Source organism: Pseudophryne corroboree, chromosome 8 (assembly GCF_028390025.1).
Source record: "Pseudophryne corroboree isolate aPseCor3 chromosome 8, aPseCor3.hap2, whole genome shotgun sequence".
NCBI classification, from domain to species: Eukaryota; Metazoa; Chordata; class Amphibia; order Anura; family Myobatrachidae; genus Pseudophryne; species Pseudophryne corroboree.
In genome coordinates this window covers 122,174,384-122,197,292 of record NC_086451.1, presented here as the reverse complement: position 1 = coordinate 122,197,292, position 22,909 = coordinate 122,174,384, and the positions used below count along the sequence as shown (strand labels likewise).

General features: G+C 46.3%; 1 protein-coding gene across 1 annotated transcript in view; it reads right to left on the bottom strand.

Moving 5' to 3' along the window:
* The window catches only part of ASTN2 (astrotactin 2), a 1,124,462-nt gene that overhangs the window by 308,914 nt on the left and 792,639 nt on the right, over positions 1-22,909 (bottom strand). Inside the window, exons 14-15 of the mRNA XM_063936906.1 lie at positions 6,333-6,437; positions 3,979-4,158 (exon numbers count right to left, since the gene is read on the bottom strand). Coding sequence (XP_063792976.1) covers positions 3,979-4,158; positions 6,333-6,437 — 285 coding nt within the window. The remainder of the gene's footprint in view (positions 1-3,978; positions 4,159-6,332; positions 6,438-22,909) is intronic.

Below are 22,909 nucleotides of genomic sequence, written 5' to 3'. Positions count from 1 at the left end.
TTGTGGCTAGTGTGGAATGCAGAACTCAAATCCTTGTGGCTAATTTAGAAAGAAGTCTCAGTAATATTGGTGGCTAGCATAAAGCAGACAAATAATACTAGTGACAAATGTCTAAAGGAAGCCTCAAATCGAGGCTAGTAAGGAAAGGAAGCCTCCCATTCTTATAACTCCTTTGGAATGCAGAGCTCATCTGATTTGGCAGTGTGGAAAATAGACTACTAATCCTGGTGACTAGTGTAAAAAGCAGATTGCAATGCTGGGCACTAGTGTTGAAACCACACTCTGAGTTCTAGAATGCAAACTCTGAGTTCTGAAAATAAATCACATTTTTTACTGGCTTGTGTGAAAAATCCACTCCAATTGTGGTCGCTGGTATAGAAAGAAGACCCTGGTGGACAATGTACATTAAATCCCAAATCGTGTTGGGTAGAGTAGAAAGTAGTAAACCTTGAGGCTAGCATAAATGGAAGAGCTCCAGACCTTTTGGCTTTTGAAAAAGAGAGACCACCCACTTATCTGCACCTCCCTATTACTCCTCCCTTCTCAGCCCACTTGTTGCCAAAAGCAAGATATTGATGCTGTACTATCATGGGTTATCAGGAAATCAAGCTGTGTTCTTACTATGGATTCTACTCTGTGGGTTAAAGTACATTTACTAAAGGCTGTTTTTTATTGCTTTATATCAATTTTAAATTTACAATCATTTAAAAAGGCTATTTTTCCAAGGGGGGGGGGGGGGGGGGGGGGGGGGTTTAGGACCCACAACTCTGCTACAGGCAGATACTCTATATAAAGCACATCTCTAATATACAACGGCCCCTTTAGCAATGAAATGGTTAATTTCTCTATTCTCACACATGTGGGTCAATGTCATCAGATGATCCTTAAATGCTTCTGGGCAAATTTATAACATTTCAGAATTAAAATGATATAAAATAATGCAGTGCTTACAAAAGTGACAGACTAATATTTGCAAATAAATAAAAAATAGAAGGTTTAAAAATTCTGAATTGAAACCTCCATTCCAGTTATAGACACTGCCCCTGTGGTTGGTATGGGCATGGAAGAATATAAAACTGAAAATTAGACTGAATTCCCAAAAGTGTGATACTTTCAAGACTTCTCATTAAATCCCATTCATCTCACCATGTCCCCGAGGTTGGTCTTCGTAAAATGTCTTTGAGCTGTCAGCTAGTTTTTACAACATGAGGGTCTTAAATATCATTTTAATTCCAAATGTTTTAATCTTCAATATTTTTTCTGCTGAGAACCTGATATAAATGTATCAATGTTATGTTGATTAGATAAGCGCTTACTCAATTTCTTCCATTCTCTGTATTCTAACTTTATTCGCCCTATGAGTAGGAATATTAACATGTATTAACATGTGTTCCTAATGTTAACATGTATGTACTGTATTTGGGCTAAAATTAAGTTTGCTTATAAAACTTCTGTAGAACCAGCATGTTGTAGCAGTACATTTGTGTGGGAATAGAAAGTATGGGTCTCCCCCACTGAGATGATATCTTGGTTTAGGGGGTAATTCTGAGTTGATCGCAGCATCAAATTTGTTAGCAGTTGGGTAAAACCATGTGCACTGCAGGGGGGGGGGGCAGATATAACATTTGCAGAGAGAGTTAGATTTGGGTGGGTTATTTTGTTTCTGTGCAGGGTAAATACTGGCTGCTTTATTTTTACACTGCAATTTAGATTTCAGTTTGAACACACCCCACCCAAATCTAACTCTCTCTGCAAATGTTATATCTGCCACACCTGCAGAGCAAATGGTTTTGCCCAACTGCTAACAAATTTGATGCTGCGATCAACTTGGAATTACCCCCCTAGTTAGGTGTCAAACCAGCACAGAATATGTCTCATTACAGAACTTATCTCATGGTTCCTGTAGAGCAGAGCCAGGCTTTGAAGTTTTGCCATGTAAGGACCCCTGTGTGTGCCGGCACAAGCTGCTACACAGGGCCGGCGCTACCATTAGGCAGCTTTAGGCAGCTGCCTATGGGCGCTGGCCACTGGAGGGCGGCATGTTCCAATTAAATATATTTTACAAAAAATAATAATATTTTGATAAGTAAGCCCAGACCAGGGGCGGCCGCAGCGAGGGTCTAGCCTGCCACAGCCGTCAGTCACCTCACCGGCGCCAGTGTATTGATTTCCCTGCTCCATGTCTCTAGCAGAAATAGACGGAGCTGCGCGTATGAGAGAGCAGGTCAGGAGACGGGCGCCGCCCACACTGACAGCCTTACACGCATCCTAGGCGCCGTCAGCACGAACATGCCGTGCGCTTGTGCGGTGCCCGTCTCCTGACCTGCTCTCTCATACGCGCAGCTCCGTCTATTTCTGTTAGAGACATGGAGCAGGGAAATCAACACACTGGCGTAGGTGAGGTGACTGACAGCTGTGGCAGGCTAGACCCTCGCCGCGGCCGCCCCTGGTCTGGGCTTACTTATCAAAATTTTTTTTTTTTTTGTAAAATATATTTAATTGGAGCATCTGAAAGGCAAGAGAAGTCTCCCTATCCCCTCCCTCCCTGCCGCCCCGCGCCTCCCTATCCCCTCCCTCCCTGCCGCCCCGCGTCTCCCTATCCTCTCCCTCCCACCCCGCGTCTCACTATCCCCTCACTGCCGCCCCGTGTCTCGCTATCCCCTCCCTCCCCGCCGCCCCGCGCCTCCCTATCCCCTCCCTCCCTGCCGCCCCGCGCCTCCCTATCCCCTCCCTCCCTGCCGCCCCGCGTCTCCCTATCCCCTTCCTCGCACCCCGCGTCTCACTATCCCCTCCCTGCCGCCCCGCGTCTCGCTATCCCCTCCCTCCCTGCCGCCCCGCGCCTCCCTATCTCCTCCCTCCCACCCCGCATCTCCCTATCCCCTCCCTTCCACCCCGCGTTTGCCTAGGGTGCCGAGAAACCTTGCACCGGCCCTGCTGCTACAGAATAGGCCCACTCATACATGGACTGATTTGATATATAGTATTTATACTGCATGCCCTTCTAATCATGCATTATTGATGACATACAGTATGTGGTAGAGGTTCCATTCCTCTTACAGTGAACTGTCATTGGCTGTCAGAATTCAGTACACTAGGAGTACCTGCAGTTAGGGATGGCCATCAGTGTGGTTACCATCGATGATGATATGGCAAGTGACCATCGATGGTTGTTAACTATGCAATGGATTACCATTGATGGTTTCACCAAATGATGGTCATCTCTTTTCGAGGCTATGATCTGTGTCCCGGCAACTTGTAAGAAAAAAAACACTTGGTTATACTGTGCCATCGATGGAGGGAAACCATATGATTCTCCCCCATCGATGGCAAAAGTATTCGCCATTGGCCATAAACCATCAATGATTACGAATCATCAAAGGTCGATGGCCATCCATAACCTGCACTGTGCGGGTGATGTATCAAACCTTCTAAAGAGAACAAGCACAAAAGTTGCCCTTAGCAACTAGTCAGCATCTACTGTAGCTATCATTTATCAAGTAAAATCTATAAAATGAATGATAGGTAGAATCGGATTGGTTACCATAGGCAACTTCTTAACTCGTCTTCTTTAAAAGGTTTATCACAAAAAGGCACCATTTGTCTGGTATACTCCAGCTGTACCTAACATTCTGTGCTTATCTACTATTGCCAAGCTATTGTCCAGTACTGGCATGGGTATAAGATGGTACTGTATAGCATATAGAAGATTTACTCATTCTGCAACACATATCATCTGTCTTATAGGCTCTAGATCAGGGGTAGCCAACCCTGGTCCTCGAGAGCTACCAACAGGTAACGTTTTCTAGGTCTCCTGACAGAATCACAAGTTAAGTAATTACTCCATCTGTGGATCTTTTAAAATGTGTCAGTGAGTAATGACTGCACCTGTGCACCTGCTAGAGGATCTGGAAAATGTGAACTGTTGGTAGCTCTCGAGGGCCAGGGTTGGCTACCACTGCTCTAGTTAATATCTCTTACCTTTTTGGTACTGAAGCCAGAGTTGTTGCTGGACCTTCTTGCTAGGGAATCGGATGGTGCAGGTAAGCTCTGACCCATAAAGTGCCTCAGAAATGTAATGAGAGCCATAGATCTGTAGTATGCGCTGTAACTCTTCTCGACTACTGTGAGGACTTATCATCTTCAGCACATTGGCAAATCCTACAAAAGAATTTAAAATTAATTTTGTTTTCTCCTATGATATTATATTCAGCACTGTATAAATGTCATGATTCATGTTTGTAAGTAAAGCAGAAAAGGCAGGCAATTGGGCAAAACCATGTTGCACTGCAGGTGGGCAGATGTAACATGTGCAGAGGGATTTAGATTTGGTTCGGGTGTGTTCAAACTGGAATCTAAATTGCAGTATAAAAATAAAGATGTCTAACAACTGTGGGCAAATGCAAAAGCAGCCGGTATATATCCCCTCAAAACTAAATATCTTTGAACGTTTACAATTACATTTGTAATTATAAGAAGTACTGCTGCAGCCATTGTTCAGAATTACTTGCTGTGAGTAAAGACACACTTCTGAAGCTCCCCAGAGTCCTTTTTTGATTTGAACACAAACCACTTTACAGTGACAGTGGACAAGACATAATTGAATCTGCTTCCTCCATAATAATAAAACTAAGAGTCCAGGTGATGGGCCTTTTTCAACCAAATTGTTCCAGTGTTTCTAAACCAGACGCATTGTATTCAAATTCTGGTAAAGAATACAAATATTTAGAGCATTTTGTAAACAGTGAAAAAACAGAAGACTGCTTCTACAGCGCCTCAATTGCAGGAGGCTAATAATCAAATTACCCTGATACATGCGCGGCTGAAAAACACTATGTGGGTGTTTGGTTGGAGAATATAGAAACAGACAAAATCAGCTGCGCAAAGTATCATGGAAAGGACAGTACAATTTTAGGAGAACCGATGTATGTATATAAATTGATTTATTAATGAAAAAGCATAAAATAGCAGAAAAGATGACATAAAATTGTTGGATATAAAAAGGCACACATTGACTAAGTTTATCCGTTTAAACAGACACCAAATAGTGTCGGTTCTCTATATGGAAGTCCACAAAGGGAAATAAAGTCCAGCTGTTTGTTGGAAAGCAATAGATGGTAATAGCCGTAATGTTAATACTGGAAGTGAATGATCAGTGCAGTAGACATCCCATAATAATAAATTGGGGGAGTGATCCAGTGTTATTTATTGTTCAATTACCTCTCCTTAGGTGGGCTGGTCCAAAGCCGAGCGTCCTCGGCGATGTGTCCTGCAATGCCCACTGTGCGAATGCCACAGGGGAGAGGGAGCCGTGGATTCACTGTAAAGTGTATGCCGTGTGCTGGTTTATCCGGCTGACGGGGAGCCGTATGTTGATACGGGCGGCTCGAGAATTCAGATCCGCGGCTATTCTGGGATTCTCTGTGGAGATGAAGGACGGCTTGCGGGGAGAACAAACCCGCTAATGCTTTCAAATCGGATACCTCGGCAGGTGTGCAGACAGGAGGCGTGGCCTAACTAGTTTCGTCACGTGACCCGTGACTTTCTCAAAGGAATATTCCTTTGAGAAAGTCACGGGTCACGTGACGAAACTAGTTAGGCCACGCCTCCTGTCTGCACACCTGCCGAGGTATCCGATTTGAAAGCATTAGCGGGTTTGTTCTCCCCGCAAGCCGTCCTTCATCTCCACAGAGAATCCCAGAATAGCCGCGGATCTGAATTCTCGAGCCGCCCGTATCAACATACGGCTCCCCGTCAGCCGGATAAACCAGCACACGGCATACACTTTACAGTGAATCCACGGCTCCCTCTCCCCTGCGGCATTCGCACAGTGGGCATTGCAGGACACATCGCCGAGGACGCTCGGCTTTGGACCAGCCCACCTAAGGAGAGGTAATTGAACAATAAATAACACTGGATCACTCCCCCAATTTATTATTATGGGATGTCTACTGCACTGATCATTCACTTCCAGTATTAACATTACGGCTATTACCATCTATTGCTTTCCAACAAACAGCTGGACTTTATTTCCCTTTGTGGACTTCCATATAGAGAACCGACACTATTTGGTGTCTGTTTAAATGGATAAACTTAGTCAATGTGTGCCTTTTTATATCCAACAATTTTATGTCATCTTTACTGCTATTTTATGCTTTTTCATTAATAAATCAATTTATATACATACATCGGTTCTCCTAAAATTGTACTGTCCTTTCCATGATACTTTGCGCAGCTGATTTTGTCTGTTTCTATTTTGTAAACAGTGCTACTACATTTTTTCGAAGTTCATTCCTGCGAAACATCTATGCAAAATAACCCTCAAGAGAACGGACCTGTGGCCAGTGAGATAGAGTTGAGCTTCACTTTATAGAGGTTGCTGCGTACTCTCCATTGCTGGACTACCGGATATCCCATGGCTTCGTTAAATCTCACTTCACCTAAGAAGAGTGCAGAAAGCATATTAAAATAATATAAACTGAAATGTTAATGAAAAATATTCAAGATACCAGGCTGAAGTCAAGCATTGATATAATAGGTGTGTTTGATTTTAAATATTTTTGCTAAAAGAAAAGATCAGTTGTGAACTTGCACAGTTACAGTTGTTTGAGTCTGGACAAATCGCAGGATTAATGTTTTCAGATACAGTATTTTTGGATTTGACAGTGCAAACTAAATCAGACCACCATCATTAATTTGGGGTCTTGACCAGGGTTTCCCAAACTCAGTACTCAAGGCACTCTTACAATCCAGGTTTCAAGGATATTCATACTTGTGCAGAGATGATATGATCAAACTAACTGAGGTACTTATTAAATCACCTGTGTTTAAGGATGGATTATCCTTAAAACCTGGACTGTTAGGGTGCCTTGAGGACCGAGAGTGGGAACCACTGATCTAGACAATTTTAATCATCTATTTAGAAAAAATTCTAAATACATAGAGAAGCACTAGTGTACACCTGCAATAGGAACATTTAGTATACCCTAAATTGTTGCATAATGTCATATAATCCACATGAATCAATATAGTATAATACTAATTTTGTCACCGCAAGCAGTTTGTGATTGATTGGAACTATACAACCGCTCTTATTTGCTATGACCAGAGTAAATTTGCACCTCATTGTTCAGATCCATATTCATATTTTTGTCTGAAAATGTTTAAATCTCTTAATCCACCTAAACATGCTGTAGATTTTTTTTTTTTGAAGCCACATACTGTAGATCTTCTTTTTGTAAAGTGTATTAATATATATTTGAATTGAATAGGATTTAGGTGAGGGATGGGGAACCTTCGGCCCTCCAGCTGTTGTTGAACTACACATCCCAGCATGCCCTGCAACAGTTTTAGCATGGCCAAATATCAAAACTGTAGCAAGGCATGCTGGTATGTGTAGTTCAACAACAGCTGGAGGGCCAAAGGTTCCCCATCCCTGATTTAGGTAAGTAATAAATTAGAAAAAAAAAACACTTTCCTTTAACTCTTCTCATAGTTACTTTTATACAATCAGTGTAATGCCAAAAAAATGTAATCATCCAATTCTATGTTCAGGAATACCAAATAAATGTATGTGTATTGTATGCAAAGTGTGAGGCATTTATAAGCAGGGCCGTTTCTAGTGGCAGGCAAGCTGTACAATTGCACGGGGCACCACAGGTGGGACTTACTGCTTCTTAGCCAGCAGGCAGCCACAGAGATAGTGCCAGCGGCATTTAAAATGTGGCGGACTGCCGGACTTGCGCGTTATGATTGCAAACAAAGGGTAGGGTGATGTGCAAACTGCGCAATCTGGTCAGCCTTGGAGAACCAGTTACCCAATTAAGTGTCTCTCCCAAAACACCAGAATACAACTATGTAAAATGGAGTGTGTAACAGTAATCGACAAGGCTCCTCAGATATAGGATGTATAAAATTCACGTGTACATTCCTTGTTGACGAATGACAATTCCTCCTTTGCAAAGAGATCTGCCACAGGAAGGGGACCCCGCTGTCTCTGTGTGGTACTGGAGACTCTGGAGCTGCTTTGCCCGAAGGAAAATCCCAGATTACCCACCCGGGGGGACACCTGGTGACTGTTAACACACGTATTTTGAGAACTGCTTTTTCAACAGTTCTCAACACCTTCTGGTAATTACGCTCCCCTCTTTTCCATTGCACAGGAACATAGGGGGGCCTCTTCATTTTTATTTTAAACACTGTATGTCAATTGTTTTATTGTGATCTGTGATGTATCATTAAATGTTATTACTACACATGATGAGATTTTGTTCTCTCTACATGTGCTGTTGATCACTATTGGAGGATCTCTTTGCAAAGGAGGAATTGTCATTCGTCAACAAGGAATGTACAGGTGAATTTTATACATCCTATATCTGAGGCGCCTTGTCGATTACTATTGCGCGTTACGATTGTCTGGTGGCCAGTACTACATTTGAAATGCTGCTGGTGCTGTCACTATGGCTGCCCGCTGGCTAAGAAGCACTAAATCCCAGCGGTGGCGAGGAAATACTATGGCACTGTCTGAAAGCCTGCGGGGGGCTGCTGCTACAGTCACTCTCCATGGCTATCAACTGCCGAGGTCTCCATTCCAGGGCTACTTAGCCCGGGGGGCTGGTGAGATGGACCTCACCCAAGTGAAATTAAAGCGTGGACACCAGGGTGACCATGGCCCAGTTAGAGAAGGAGATAGGCATCTCATCGGGATCCATCAACTTGATACTCCATAAAAGTTTGGACTGAGCAAGGTTTCTGCATGCTATGTGCCCCATCAGCTGACTCAAGAGCAAAAGGAGGCTCAGGTGACTTGGTGCCTCAACATGCTGGCCAGGTTTGATGGTGGTTACTCAAACTGTGTCTGGGAGATCATCAGTGGTGATGAATCCTAGATCTACAGTTTAGATCCTGTGAGAAAACAGTCGGACCAATGGAACCCACTTCAAGGTGCGCCGCCACAGAAGTTCTGACGTGAGCTCAGCATGCTCAAGCAGATGGTGGCTGTTTTTATAGCCAAGAATGGAGTAGTGCACCTTCATTTAGAACTGGTATGCCAACCAATGCCTGGTGCAATTCCAAGAAGGCATTTCGAGGTGCCATCCAAGAACACTCATGGTGCCCTTACCCATCACAACATTGCACCTGCCTAAAAGTCCAGGAAAGCAGACTATTTTCTGGCCCAAAAATGCATCCAGGAGCTTAATCATCGGCAATACAGTCCAAACTTGGCCCACTATGACTTTGTGTTCCCACAAATCAAGAGCAAGATGCGTAGGATTTGTTTTGAGTGCCTGGAAGCTGCAGTGTAGACCTTCATCCAGCATGTAGAGGACATACCTACTTTGGACTGGTTCAGCTGCTTCACCAAGTGGTCTGAGCACGTGAAACGTTGCTTTAACTCCTCTGGTGAATACTTGGAGAAAAAATTGAAGCTTTACTTTGTTTGTAAATGTAATACTTTTTGTGCACTTTCTTTTGCTATATGCTTCTCTACTATTTACGACTCTGTACTTCTGCTCAGAAAGGAAGAGAATATTACAGATTCCTTCTACTGTCACTTTGGATTCTCAAAAAGGTAGCCCATGCACACTGCACTCTGGGGATTCATACTGTGTGGTGTCAGTGGCTACACAGAAGCTCAAAATGCTATTTTCTCTGACATCCTAAGTGGATGCTGGGACTCCGTAAGGACCATGGGGAATAGCGGCTCCGCAGGAGACTGGGCACAACTAAAGAAAGCTTTAGGACTACCTGGTGTGCACTAGAGATGAGCGGGTTCGGTTCCTCGGAATCCGAACCCGCCCGAACTTCATTTTTTTTTACACGGGGCCGAGCGACTCGGATCTTCCCGCCTTGCTCGGTTAACCCGAGCGCGCCCGAACGTCATCATCCCGCTGTCGGATTCTCGCGAGGCTCGGATTCTATCGCGAGACTCGGATTCTATATAAGGAGCCGCGCGTCGCCGCCATTTTCACACGTGCATTGAGATTCATAGGGAGAGGACGTGGCTGGCGTCCTCTCCGTTTTAGAGAAGAGAGTGAGACTAGAGTAGAGAGAGACACAGTAGTAATTTTGGGGAGCATTAGGAGGAGTACTACTACTTGCTGAAGTGATAGATAGATAGTGTGACTGTATAATGTATATCTGACTTGTGGGGGAGACACTGACAGTGGGGAGCAGTTAGAGTCTGAGAGCAGGACTCAGGAGTACATATAACGTACAGTGCACACTTTTGCTGCCAGAGTGCCACACTGCCATTGTGACCACACTGACCACCAGTATAATATATATTGTGATTGTCTGCTTAGGAGTACTACTTGCAAGTTGCTGATAGTGTGACCAGTGACCTGACCACCAGTTTAATAATCACCACCAGTTTAATATATATATATATATATATATATATATAATTGTATATAATATATATATAATATTGTATACCACCTACCCGTGGTTTTTTTTCTTTTCTTTCTTCTTTATACATACTACTATAGTAGCTTACTGTAGCAGTCTGCGGTGCTGCTGAGCTGACAGTGTCCAGCAGGTCCGTCATCAGTCATTACATAATAAATATATCTACCTGTCCGGCTGCAGTACTAGTGTGATATTATATATATATATATTGATTTCATCTCATTATCATCCAGTCTATATTAGCAGCAGACACAGTACGGTAGTCCACGGCTGTAGCTACCTCTGTGTCGGCAGTCGCTCGTCCATCCATAATTGTATACCACCTACCCGTGTTTTTTTTTTCTTTCTTCTTTATACATACTACTATAGTAGCTTACTGTAGCAGTCTGCGGTGCTGCTGAGCTGACAGTGTCCAGCAGGTCTGTCATCAGTCATTACATAATAAATATATCTACCTGTCCGGCTGCAGTACTAGTGTGATATTATATATATATATATATATATATATATATTGATTTCATCTCATTATCATCCAGTCTATATTAGCAGCAGACACAGTACGGTAGTCCACGGCTGTAGCTACCTCTGTGTCGGCAGTCGCTCGTCCATCCATAATTGTATACCACCTACCCGTGGTTTTTTTTTTCCTTTCTTCTTTATACATACTACTATAGTAGCTTACTGTAGCAGTCTGCGGTGCTGCTGAGCTGACAGTGTCCAGCAGGTCCGTCATCAGTCATTACATAATAAATATATCTACCTGTCCGGCTGCAGTACTAGTGTGATATTATATATATATATATATATATTGATTTCATCTCATTATCATCCAGTCTATATTAGCAGCAGACACAGTACGGTAGTCCACGGCTGTAGCTACCTCTGTGTCGGCAGTCGCTCGTCCATCCATAATTGTATACCACCTACCCGTGGTTTTTTTTTTTCTTTCTTCTTTATACATACTACTATAGTAGCTTACTGTAGCAGTCTGCGGTGCTGCTGAGCTGACAGTGTCCAGCAGGTCCGTCATCAGTCATTACATAATAAATATATCTACCTGTCCGGCTGCAGTACTAGTGTGATATTATATATATATATATATTGATTTCATCTCATTATCATCCAGTCTATATTAGCAGCAGACACAGTACGGTAGTCCACGGCTGTAGCTACCTCTGTGTCGGCAGTCGCTCGTCCATCCATAATTGTATACCACCTACCCGTGGTTTTTTTTTTCTTTCTTCTTTATACATGCTACTATAGTAGCTTACTGTAGCAGTCTGCGGTGCTGCTGAGCTGACAGTGTCCAGCAGGTCCGTCATCAGTCATTACATAATAAATATATCTACCTGTCCGGCTGCAGTACTAGTGTGATATTATATATATATATATATATATATATTGATTTCATCTCATTATCATCCAGTCTATATTAGCAGCAGACACAGTACGGTAGTCCACGGCTGTAGCTACCTCTGTGTCGGCAGTCGCTCGTCCATCCATAAGTATACTAGTATCCATCCATCTCCATTGTTTACCTGAGGTGCCTTTTAGTTGTGCCTATTAAAATATGGAGAACAAAAATGTTGAGGTTCCAAAATTAGGGAAAGATCAAGATCCACTTCCACCTCGTGCTGAAGCTGCTGCCACTAGTCATGGCCGAGACGATGAAATGCCAGCAACGTCGTCTGCCAAGGCCGATGCCCAATGTCATAGTACAGAGCATGTAAAATCCAAAACACCAAATATCAGTAAAAAAAGGACTCCAAAATCTAAAATAAAATTGTCGGAGGAGAAGCGTAAACTTGCCAATATGCCATTTACCACACGGAGTGGCAAGGAACGGCTGAGGCCCTGGCCTATGTTCATGGCTAGTGGTTCAGCTTCACATGAGGATGGAAGCACTCAGCCTCTCGCTAGAAAAATGAAAAGACTCAAGCTGGCAAAAGCACCGCAAAGAACTGTGCGTTCTTCGAAATCCCAAATCCACAAGGAGAGTCCAATTGTGTCGGTTGCGATGCCTGACCTTCCCAACACTGGACGTGAAGAGCATGTGCCTTCCACCATTTGCACACCCCCTGCAAGTGCTGGAAGGAGCACCCGCAGTCCAGTTCCTGATAGTCAGATTGAAGATGTCAGTGTTGAAGTACACCAGGATGAGGAGGATATGGGTGTTGCTGGCGCTGGGGAGGAAATTGACAAGGAGGATTCTGATGGTGAGGTGGTTTGTTTAAGTCAGGCACCCGGGGAGACACCTGTTGTCCGTGGGAGGAATATGGCCGTTGACATGCCTGGTGAAAATACCAAAAAAATCAGCTCTTCGGTGTGGAAGTATTTCACCAGAAATGCGGACAACATTTGTCAAGCCGTGTGTTGCCTTTGTCAAGCTGTAATAAGTAGGGGTAAGGACGTTAACCACCTCGGAACATCCTCCCTTATACGTCACCTGCAGCGCATTCATAATAAGTCAGTGACAAGTTCAAAAACTTTGGGCGACAGCGGAAGCAGTCCACTGACCAGTAAATCCCTTCCTCTTGTAACCAAGCTCACGCAAACCACCCCACCAACTCCCTCAGTGTCAATTTCCTCCTTCCCCAGGAATGCCAATAGTCCTGCAGGCCATGTCACTGGCAATTCTGACGATTCCTCTCCTGCCTGGGATTCCTCCGATGCATCCTTGCGTGTAACGCCTACTGCTGCTGGCGCTGCTGTTGTTGCTGCTGGGAGTCGATGGTCATCCCAGAGGGGAAATCGTAAGACCACTTTTACTACTTCCACCAAGCAATTGACTGTCCAACAGTCCTTTGCGAGGAAGATGAAATATCACAGCAGTCATCCTGCTGCAAAGCGGATAACTGAGGCCTTGGCATCCTGGGTGGTGAGAAACGTGGTTCCGGTATCCATCATTACTGCAGAGCCAACTAGAGACTTGTTGGAGGTACTGTGTCCCCGGTACCAAATACCATCTAGGTTCCATTTCTCTAGGCAGGCGATACCGAAAATGTACACAGACCTCAGAAAAAGAGTCACCAGTGTCCTAAAAAATGCAGCTGTACCCAATGTCCACTTAACCACGGACATGTGGACAAGTGGAGCAGGGCAGGGTCAGGACTATAAGACTGTGACAGCCCACTGGGTAGATGTATGGACTCCCGCCGCAAGAACAGCAGCGGCGGCACCAGTAGCAGCATCTCGCAAACGCCAACTCTTTCCTAGGCAGGCTACGCTTTGTATCACCGGTTTCCAGAATACGCACACAGCTGAAAACCTCTTACGGCAACTGAGGAAGATCATCGCGGAATGGCTTACCCCAATTGGACTCTCCTGTGGATTTGTGGCATCGGACAACGCCAGCAATATTGTGTGTGCATTAAATATGGGCAAATTCCAGCACGTCCCATGTTTTGCACATACCTTGAATTTGGTGGTGCAGAATTTTTTAAAAAACGACAGGGGCGTGCAAGAGATGCTGTCGGTGGCCAGAAGAATTGCGGGACACTTTCGGCGTACAGGCACCACGTACAGAAGACTGGAGCAACACCAAAAACGCCTGAACCTGCCCTGCCATCATCTGAAGCAAGAAGTGGTAACGAGGTGGAATTCAACCCTATATATGCTTCAGAGGTTGGAGGAGCAGCAAAAGGCCATTCAAGCCTATACAATTCAGCACGATATAGGAGGTGGAATGCACCTGTCTCAAGCGCAGTGGAGAATGATTTCAACGTTGTGCAAGGTTCTGATGCCCTTTGAACTTGCCACACGTGAAGTCAGTTCAGACACTGCCAGCCTGAGTTAGGTCATTCCCCTCATCAGGCTTTTGCAGAACAAGCTGGAGACATTGAAGGAGGAGCTAACACGGAGCGATTCCGCTAGGCATGTGGGACTTGTGGATGGAGCCCTTAATTCGCTTAACAAGGATTCACGGGTGGTCAATCTGTTGAAATCAGAGCACTACATTTTGGCCACCGTGCTCGATCCTATATTTAAAACCTACCTTGGATCTCTCTTTCCGGCAGACACAAGTCTGCTGGGGTTCAAAGACCTGCTGGTGAGAAAATTGTCAAGTCAAGCGGAACGCGACCTGTCAACATCTCCTCCTTCACATTCTCCCGCAACTGGGGGTGCGAGGAAAAGGCTCAGAATTCCGAGCCCACCCGCTGGCGGTGATGCAGGGCAGTCTGGAGCGACTGCTGATGCTGACATCTGGTCCGGACTGAAGGACCTGTCAACGATTACGGACATGTCGTCTACTGTCACTGCATATGATTCTCTCCCCATTGAAAGAATGGTGGAGGATTATATGAGTGACCGCATCCAAGTAGGCACGTCACACAGTCCGTACTTATACTGGCAGGAAAAAGAGGCAATTTGGAGGCCCTTGCACAAACTGGCTTTATTCTACCTAAGTTGCCCTCCCACAAGTGTGTACTCCGAAAGAGTGTTTAGTGCCGCCGCTCACCTTGTCAGCAATCGGCGTACGAGGTTACTTCCAGAAAATGTGGAGAAGATGATGTTCATTAAAATGAATTATAATCAATTCCTCCGTGGAGACATTGACCAGCAGCAATTGCCTCCACAAAGTACACAGGGAGCTGAGATGGTGGATTCCAGTGGGGACGAATTGATAATCTGTGAGGAGGGGGATGTACACGGTGATATATCGGAGGATGATGATGAGGTGGACATCTTGCCTCTGTAGAGCCAGTTTGTGCAAGGAGAGATTAATTGCTTCTTTTTTGGTGGGGGTCCAAACCAACCCGTCATTTCAGTCACAGTCGTGTGGCAGACCCTGTCACTGAAATGATGGGTTGGTTAAAGTGTGCATGTCCTGTTTATACAACATAAGGGTGGGTGGGAGGGCCCAAGGACAATTCCATCTTGCACCTCTTTTTTCTTTAATTTTTCTTTGCGTCATGTGCTGTTTGGGGAGTGTTTTTTGGAAGGGCCATCCTGCGTGACACTGCAGTGCCACTCCTAGATGGGCCCGGTGTTTGTGTCGGCCACTAGGGTCGCTTATCTTACTCACACAGCTACCTCATTGCGCCTCTTTTTTTCTTTGCGTCATGTGCTGTTTGGGGAGTGTTTTTTGGATGGGCCATCCTGCGTGACACTGCAGTGCCACTCCTAGATGGGCCCGGTGTTTGTGTCGGCCACTAGGGTCGCTTATCTTACTCACACAGCTACCTCATTGCGCCTCTTTTTTTCTTTGCGTCATGTGCTGTTTGGGGAGTGTTTTTTGGAAGGGCCATCCTGCGTGACACTGCAGTGCCACTCCTAGATGGGCCCGGTGTTTGTGTCGGCCACTAGGGTCGCTTATCTTACTCACACAGCTACCTCATTGCGCCTCTTTTTTTCTTTGCGTCATGTGCTGTTTGGGGAGTGTTTTTTGGAAGGGCCATCCTGCGTGACACTGCAGTGCCACTCCTAGATGGGCCCGGTGTTTGTGTCGGCCACTAGGGTCGCTTATCTTACTCACACAGCTACCTCATTGCGCCTCTTTTTTTCTTTGCGTCATGTGCTGTTTGGGGAGTGTTTTTTGGAAGGGCCATCCTGCGTGACACTGCAGTGCCACTCCTAGATGGGCCAGGTGTTTGTGTCGGCCACTAGGGTCGCTTATCTTACTCACACAGCTACCTCATTGCGCCTCTTTTTTTCTTTGCGTCATGTGCTGTTTGGGGAGTGTTTTTTGGAAGGGCCATCCTGCGTGACACTGCAGTGCCACTCCTAGATGGGCCCGGTGTTTGTGTCGGCCACTAGGGTCGCTTATCTTACTCACACAGCTACCTCATTGCGCCTCTTTTTTTCTTTGCGTCATGTGCTGTTTGGGGAGTGTTTTTTGGAAGGGCCATCCTGCGTGACACTGCAGTGCCACTCCTAGATGGGCCCGGTGTTTGTGTCGGCCACTAGGGTCGCTTAGCTTAGTCATCCAGCGACCTCGGTGCAAATTTTAGGACTAAAAATAATATTGTGAGGTATTCAGAATAGACTGAAAATGAGTGGAAATTATGGTTTTTGAGGTTAATAATACTTTGGGATCAAAATGACCCCCAAATTCTATGATTTAAGCTGTTTTTTAGTGTTTTTTGAAAAAAACACCCGAATCCAAAACACACCCGAATCCGACAAAAAAAATTCGGTGAGGTTTTGCCAAAACGCGGTCGAACCCAAAACACGGCCGCGGAACCGAACCCAAAACCAAAACACAAAACCCGAAAAATTTCAAGTGCAGATCTCTAGTGTGCACTGGCTCCTCCCTCTATGACCCTCCTCCAGACTTCAGTTAGAATCTTGTGCCCGGCTGAGCTGGATGCACATTAGGGGCTCTCCTGAGCTCCTAGAAAAGAAAGTATATTTTAGGTTTTTTATTTTCAGTGAGATCTGCTGGCAACAGACTCACTGCTACGAGGGACTAAGGGGAGAAGAAGCGAACCTACCTGACTGGAGATAGTTTGGGCTTCTTAGGCTACTGGACACCATTAGCTCCAGAGGGATCGAACACAGGACCCGACCTCGATCGTTCGGTCCCGGAGCCGCGCCGCCGTCCCCCTTACAGAGCCAGAAGCATGAAGATGGTCCTGGAAATCGGCGGCAGAAGACTTCGGTCTTCAACAAGGTAGCGCACAGCACTGCAGCTGTGCGCCATTGCTCCTCATGCACACCTCACACTCCGGTCACTGATGGGTGCAGGGCGCTGGGGGGGGGGGGGGGGGGCGCCCTGAGCAGCAATATGAATACCTTGGCTGGCAAAAAATCACAATATATAGTCCCAGAGGCTATATATGTGATAAATACCCCTGCCAGAATCCATAAAAAAAGCGGGAGAAAAGTCCGCCGAAAAAAGGGCGGGGCTATCTCCCTCAGCACACTGGCGCCATTTTTTCTTCACAGTGCAGCTGGAAGACAGCTCCCCAGGCTCTCCCCTGTAGTTTTCAGGCTCAAAGGGTTAAAAAGAGAGGGGGGGCACCAAATTTAGGCGCAATATTGTGTATACAAGCAGCTATTGGGGGAAAAATCACTCAGTTATAGTGTTAAGCCCTGCATTATATAGCGCTCTGGTGTGTGCTGGCATACTCTCTCTCTGTCTCCCCAAAGGACTTTGTGGGGTCCTGTCCTCAGTCAGAGCATTCCCTGTGTGTGTGCGGTGTGTCGGTACGGCTGTGTCGACATGTTTGAGGAGGAAGGTTACGTGGAGGCGGAGCAGATGCCGATAAATGTGATGTCGTCCCCTGTGGGGCCGACACCAGAGTGGATGGATAAGTGGAAGGTATTAACCGACAGTGTCAACTCCTTATGTAAAGGGCTGGATGACGTAACAGCTATGGGACAGCCGACTTCCCAGCCCGCGCCTGCCCAGGCGTCTCAAAGGCCATCAGGGGCTCAAAAACGCCCGCTACCTCAGATGGCAGATACAGATGTCGACACGGAGTCTGACTCCAGTGTCGACGAGGTTGAGACATATACACAATCCACTAGGAACATCCGTTGCACTCGGCAATGAGTAATGGCCCTCATTCCGAGTTGATCGCTCGCAAGGCGATTTTAGCAGAGTTACACACGCTAAGCCGCCGCCTACTGGAAGTGAATCTTAGCTTCTTAAAATTGCGACCGATGTATTCGCAATATTGCGATTACTAACTACTTAGCAGTTTCAGAGTAGCTTCAGACTTACTCTGCCTGTGCGATCAGTTCAGTGCTTGTCGTTCCTGTTTTGACGTCACAAACACACCCAGCGTTCGCCCAGACACTCCCCCGTTTCCCCGGCCACTCCTGCGTTTTTTCCGGAAACGGTAGCGTTTTTTCCCGCACGCCCATAAAACGGCCTGTTTCCGCCCAGTAACACCCATTTCCTGTCAATCACATTACGATCGCCGGAGCGATGAAAAAGCCGTGAGTAAAAATACTATCTCCATTGTAAAATTACTTGGCGCAGTCGCAGTGCGAATATTGCGCATGCGTACTAAGCGGAATTTCACTGCGATGCGATGAAAAATACCGAGCGATCAACTCGGAATGAGGGCCAATGTGTTACACATTTCTGACATTAACCCAAATACCAAAAAAAAAAAAGGGGTTTTATGTTTGGGGAGAAAAAGCAGCCAGTGTTTTGTTCCCCCATCAGATGAGTGAATGAAGCGTGGGTTCCCCCGATAAGAAACTGGTAATTTCTAAAAAGTTACTGATGGCGTACCCTTTCCCGCCAGAGGATAGGTCACGTTGGGAGATATCCCCTAGGGTGGATAAGGCGCTCACACGTTTGTCAAAAAAGGTGGCACTGCCGTCTTAGGATACGGCCACTTTGAAGGAGCCTGCTGTTAAAAAGCAGAAGGCTATCCTGAAGTCTGTATATACACACTCAGGTACTATACTGAGACCTGCAATTGCCTTAGCATGGATAGTGCTGCTGCAGCGTGGTCTGATACCCTGTCAGATAATATTGATACCCTATACAGGGATACTATTTTGCTAACCATAGAGCATATTAAAGACGTCGTCTTATATATATGAGGGATGCACAGAGGGATATTTGCCGGCTGGCATCCAAAAGTTAATGCAATGTCCATTCTGCCAGGAGGGTATTAGGGACCCGGCAGTGGACAGGTGATGCTGACTTTAAAAGGCACATGGAGATTCTGCCTTATGAGGGTGAGGAATTGTTTGGGGATGGTTTCTGGGACCTCGTATCCACAGCAACAGCTGGGAAGAATTTTTTTTACCTCAGGTTCCTCACAGCCTAAGAAAGCACCGTATTATCAGGTACAGTCCTTTCGGCTTCAGAAAAGCGAGCGGGTCAAAGGCGCTTCCTTTCTGCACAGAGACAAGGGAAGAGGGAAAAAGCTGCACCAGACAGCCAGTTCCCAGTATCAAAAATCTTCCCCCGCTTCATCTGAGTCCACCGCATGACGCTGGGGCTCCACAGGTGGACCCAGGTGCGGTGGGGGCGCGTCTCGGGAATTTCAGCGACCAGTGGGCTCGCTCACAGTTGGATCCCTGGGTTCTGCAAGTAGTATCACAGGGATACAAGCTGGAGTTCGAGGCGACTTCCCCTCGCCGTTACCTCAAAGCAGCCTTGCCTGCTGCCCTCGGAGAAAGGGGAGGTAGTACTGGCGGCAATTCACAAGCTGTACTTCCAGCAGGTGATAATCAAGGTACCCCTCCTTCAACAAGGCCGGGGTTACTATTCCACAATGTTTGTGGTACCGAAACCAGACGGTTCGGTGAGACCCATTCTAAAATTTAAATCTTTGAACATTTATATACGAAGGTTCAAGTTCAAAATGGAATCGCTCAGGGCGGTTATTGCAAGCCTGGACGAAGGGGATTACATGGTATCACTGGACATCAAGGATGCTTACTTGCATGTCCCCATTTACCCTCCTCACCAGGAGTACCTCAAAATTGTGGTACAGGACTGTCATTACCTATTCCAGACGTTGCCGTTGGTCTGTCCCCGGCACCGAGGGTATTCACCAAGGTAATGGCCGAAATGATGATACTCCTTCGAAAAAAGGGAGTTATAATTATCCCGTACTTGGACGATCTCCTTATAAAGGCGAGGTCCAGGGAGCAGTTGTTGGTCGGAGTAGCACTATCTCGGGAAGTGCTACAACAGCACGGCTGGATTCTGAATATTCCAAAGTCGCAGCTGGTTCCTACGACGCGTCTACTGTTCCTGGGTATGGTTCTGGACACAGAACAGGAAAAAGTGTTTCTCCCGGAGGAGAAGGCCAAGGAGTTGTCATCTCTAGTCAGAGACCTCCTAAAATAAATACAGGTGTCAGTGCATCAATGCACGCGAGTCCTGGGAAAGATGGTAGCTTCTTACGAAGAAAATCCATTCGGCAGGTTCCATGCAAGGATCTTCCAGTGGGATCTGTTGGACAAGTGGTCCGGGTCGCATCTTCAGATGCATCGGCTGATAACCCTGTCTCCAAGGGCCAGGGTGTCGCTGTTGTGGTGGCTGCAGAGTGCTCATCTTCTAGAGGGCCGTAGATTCGGCATACGGGACTGGGTCCTGGTGACCACGGATGCCAGCCTTCGAGGCTGGGGGGCAGTCACACAGGGAAGAAACTTCCAAGGACTGTGGTCGAGTAAGGAGACTTCCCTACACATAAATATTCGGGAACTAAGGGCCATTTACAATGCCCTAAGTCAGGCTAGACCCCTGCTTCAACACCAGCCGGTGCTGATCCAGTCCAACAACATCACGGCGGTCGCCCATGTAAACCAACAGGGCGGCACAAGAAGCAGGATGGCGATGGCAGAAGCCACAAGGATTTTCCAATGGGCGGAAAATCATGTGTTAGCACTGTTAGCAGTGTTCATTCCCGGAGTGGACAACTGAGAAACAGACTTTCTCAGCAGGCACGACCTCCACCCGAGAGAGTGGGGACTTCATCCAGAAGTCTTCCAAATGATTGTACACCATTGGGAAAGGCCGCAGGTGGACATGTCGGTGTCCCGCCTCAACAAAAAGCTAAAAATATATTGCGCCAGGTCAAGGGACCCTCAGGCGATAGCTGTGGACGCTCTGGTAACACCGTGGGTGTACCAGTCGGTGTATGTGTTCCCTCCTCTGCCTCTCATGCCCAAGGTACTGAGAATAATAAGAAGGAGAGGAGTACGAACTATACTCGTGGTTCCGGATTGGCCAAGAAGAGCTTGGTACCCAGAACTTCAAGAAATGATCTCAGAGGACCCATGGCCTCTGCCGCTCAGACAGGACCTGCTGCAGCAGGGGCCCTGTCTGTTCCAAGACTTACCGCGGCTGCATTTGACGGCATGGCGGTTGAACACCGGATCCTAAAGGAAAAAGGCATTCCGGAGGAAGTCATTCCTACGCTGATTAAGGCTAGGAAAGATGTGATCGCAAAACATTATCACCGCATATGGCGAAAATATGTTGCTTGGTGTGAGGCCAGGAAGGCCCCAACGGAGGAATTTCAACTGGGTCGATTTCTGCACTTCCTACAGTCAGGAGTGACTATAGGCCTAAAATTGGGTTCCATTAAGGTCCAGATTTCGGCTCTGTACATTTTCTTCCAAAAAAGAACTGGCTTCACTGCCTGAAGTTCAGACTTTTGTTAAGGGAGTGCTGCATATTCAGCCCCCGTTTGTGCCTCCAGTGGCACCGTGGGATCTCAATGTGGTGTTGGATTTCCTGAAGTCTCATTGGGTTGAGCCACTTAAATCCGTGGAGCTAAAATACCTCACGTGGAAAGTGGTCATGCTGTTGGCCTTGGCGTCGGCCAGGCGTGTATCAAAATTGGCGGCTTTGTCATGCAAAGGCCCTTATCTGATTTTTTTATATGGATAGGGCGGAATTGAGGACTCGTTCCCAATTCCTTCCTAAGGTGGTATCAGCTTTTCATGTGAACCAACCTATTGTGGTGCCTGCGGCTACTTGGGACTTGGAGGACTCCAAGTTACTGGACGTAGTCAGGGCCCTGAAAATATATGTTTCCAGGACGGCTGGAGTCAGGAAAACTGACTCGCTATTTATCCTGTATGCACCCAACAAGCTGGGTGCTCCTGCTTCTAAGCAGACTATTGCTCGCTGGATCTGTAGCACGATTCAACTTGCAAACACTTTTGCAAGAGTCTACAAGTTTGATACCCTGGCTGAGGAAGACCTAGAGTTTGCTCATTCGGTGCTGCAGAGTCATCCACACTCTCCCGCCCGTTTGGGAGCTTTGGTATAATCCCCATGGTCCTTACGGAGTCCCAGCATCCACTTAGGACGTCAGAGAAAATAAGATTTTACTCACCGGTAAATCTATTTCTCGTAGTCCGTAGTGGATGCTGGGCGCCCATCCCAAGTGCGGATTGTCTGCAATACTTGTATATACTGTCAAAGTCAGAAAAATATCACGCTACACACTGCCATATATGCACCTCATGCGAGTGCCTGCTGCGTGTACATGAGCCCTCCCGTGCGTGCGCATACTCTCAGTTGCGTGCACCCGCAGGCGCACGGTATGCGCATTTACGGTAGAGTTTGTGTGCGTCTAGCGGGCGACTCAATCGTAACATATTTTATTCATATAATGTATTTTGTAGATTATGGTCCCTTTGATAGAATCTGAAAGTTTAGTTAATGTAGTATGTTCGGGGACAAAGAGATCCCTCTTTGTTTGATACGAAGGGTCAGACAGGGGTTACACAGTGGTGTTTAGTATCCATCGGAAGAGAATATAATTAGCAATATTCCGGTGTTGGTTTGTAGCGGATTAATCGCTCGTGCGTATAGTTATGGACATAAGAAGTTTATGGACATTTACTATATTTGCACTTTATTACCCATGCGGCGGGAAACCCAGTTTCCCACCCACCTGAGCAGTTAGGAATAGTCACAGCCCACCTGTATGAACCAACCTATGACCTTTTGTTATAATGCGAAGACGAATTCCTGTGTCCAATGAACAATAAGAATGTAGGGACCATTGTACTGTATTGTGTGTAATGTATAAAAGGACAAGCCGATCTGGGCCAGCTCTCTACTCTC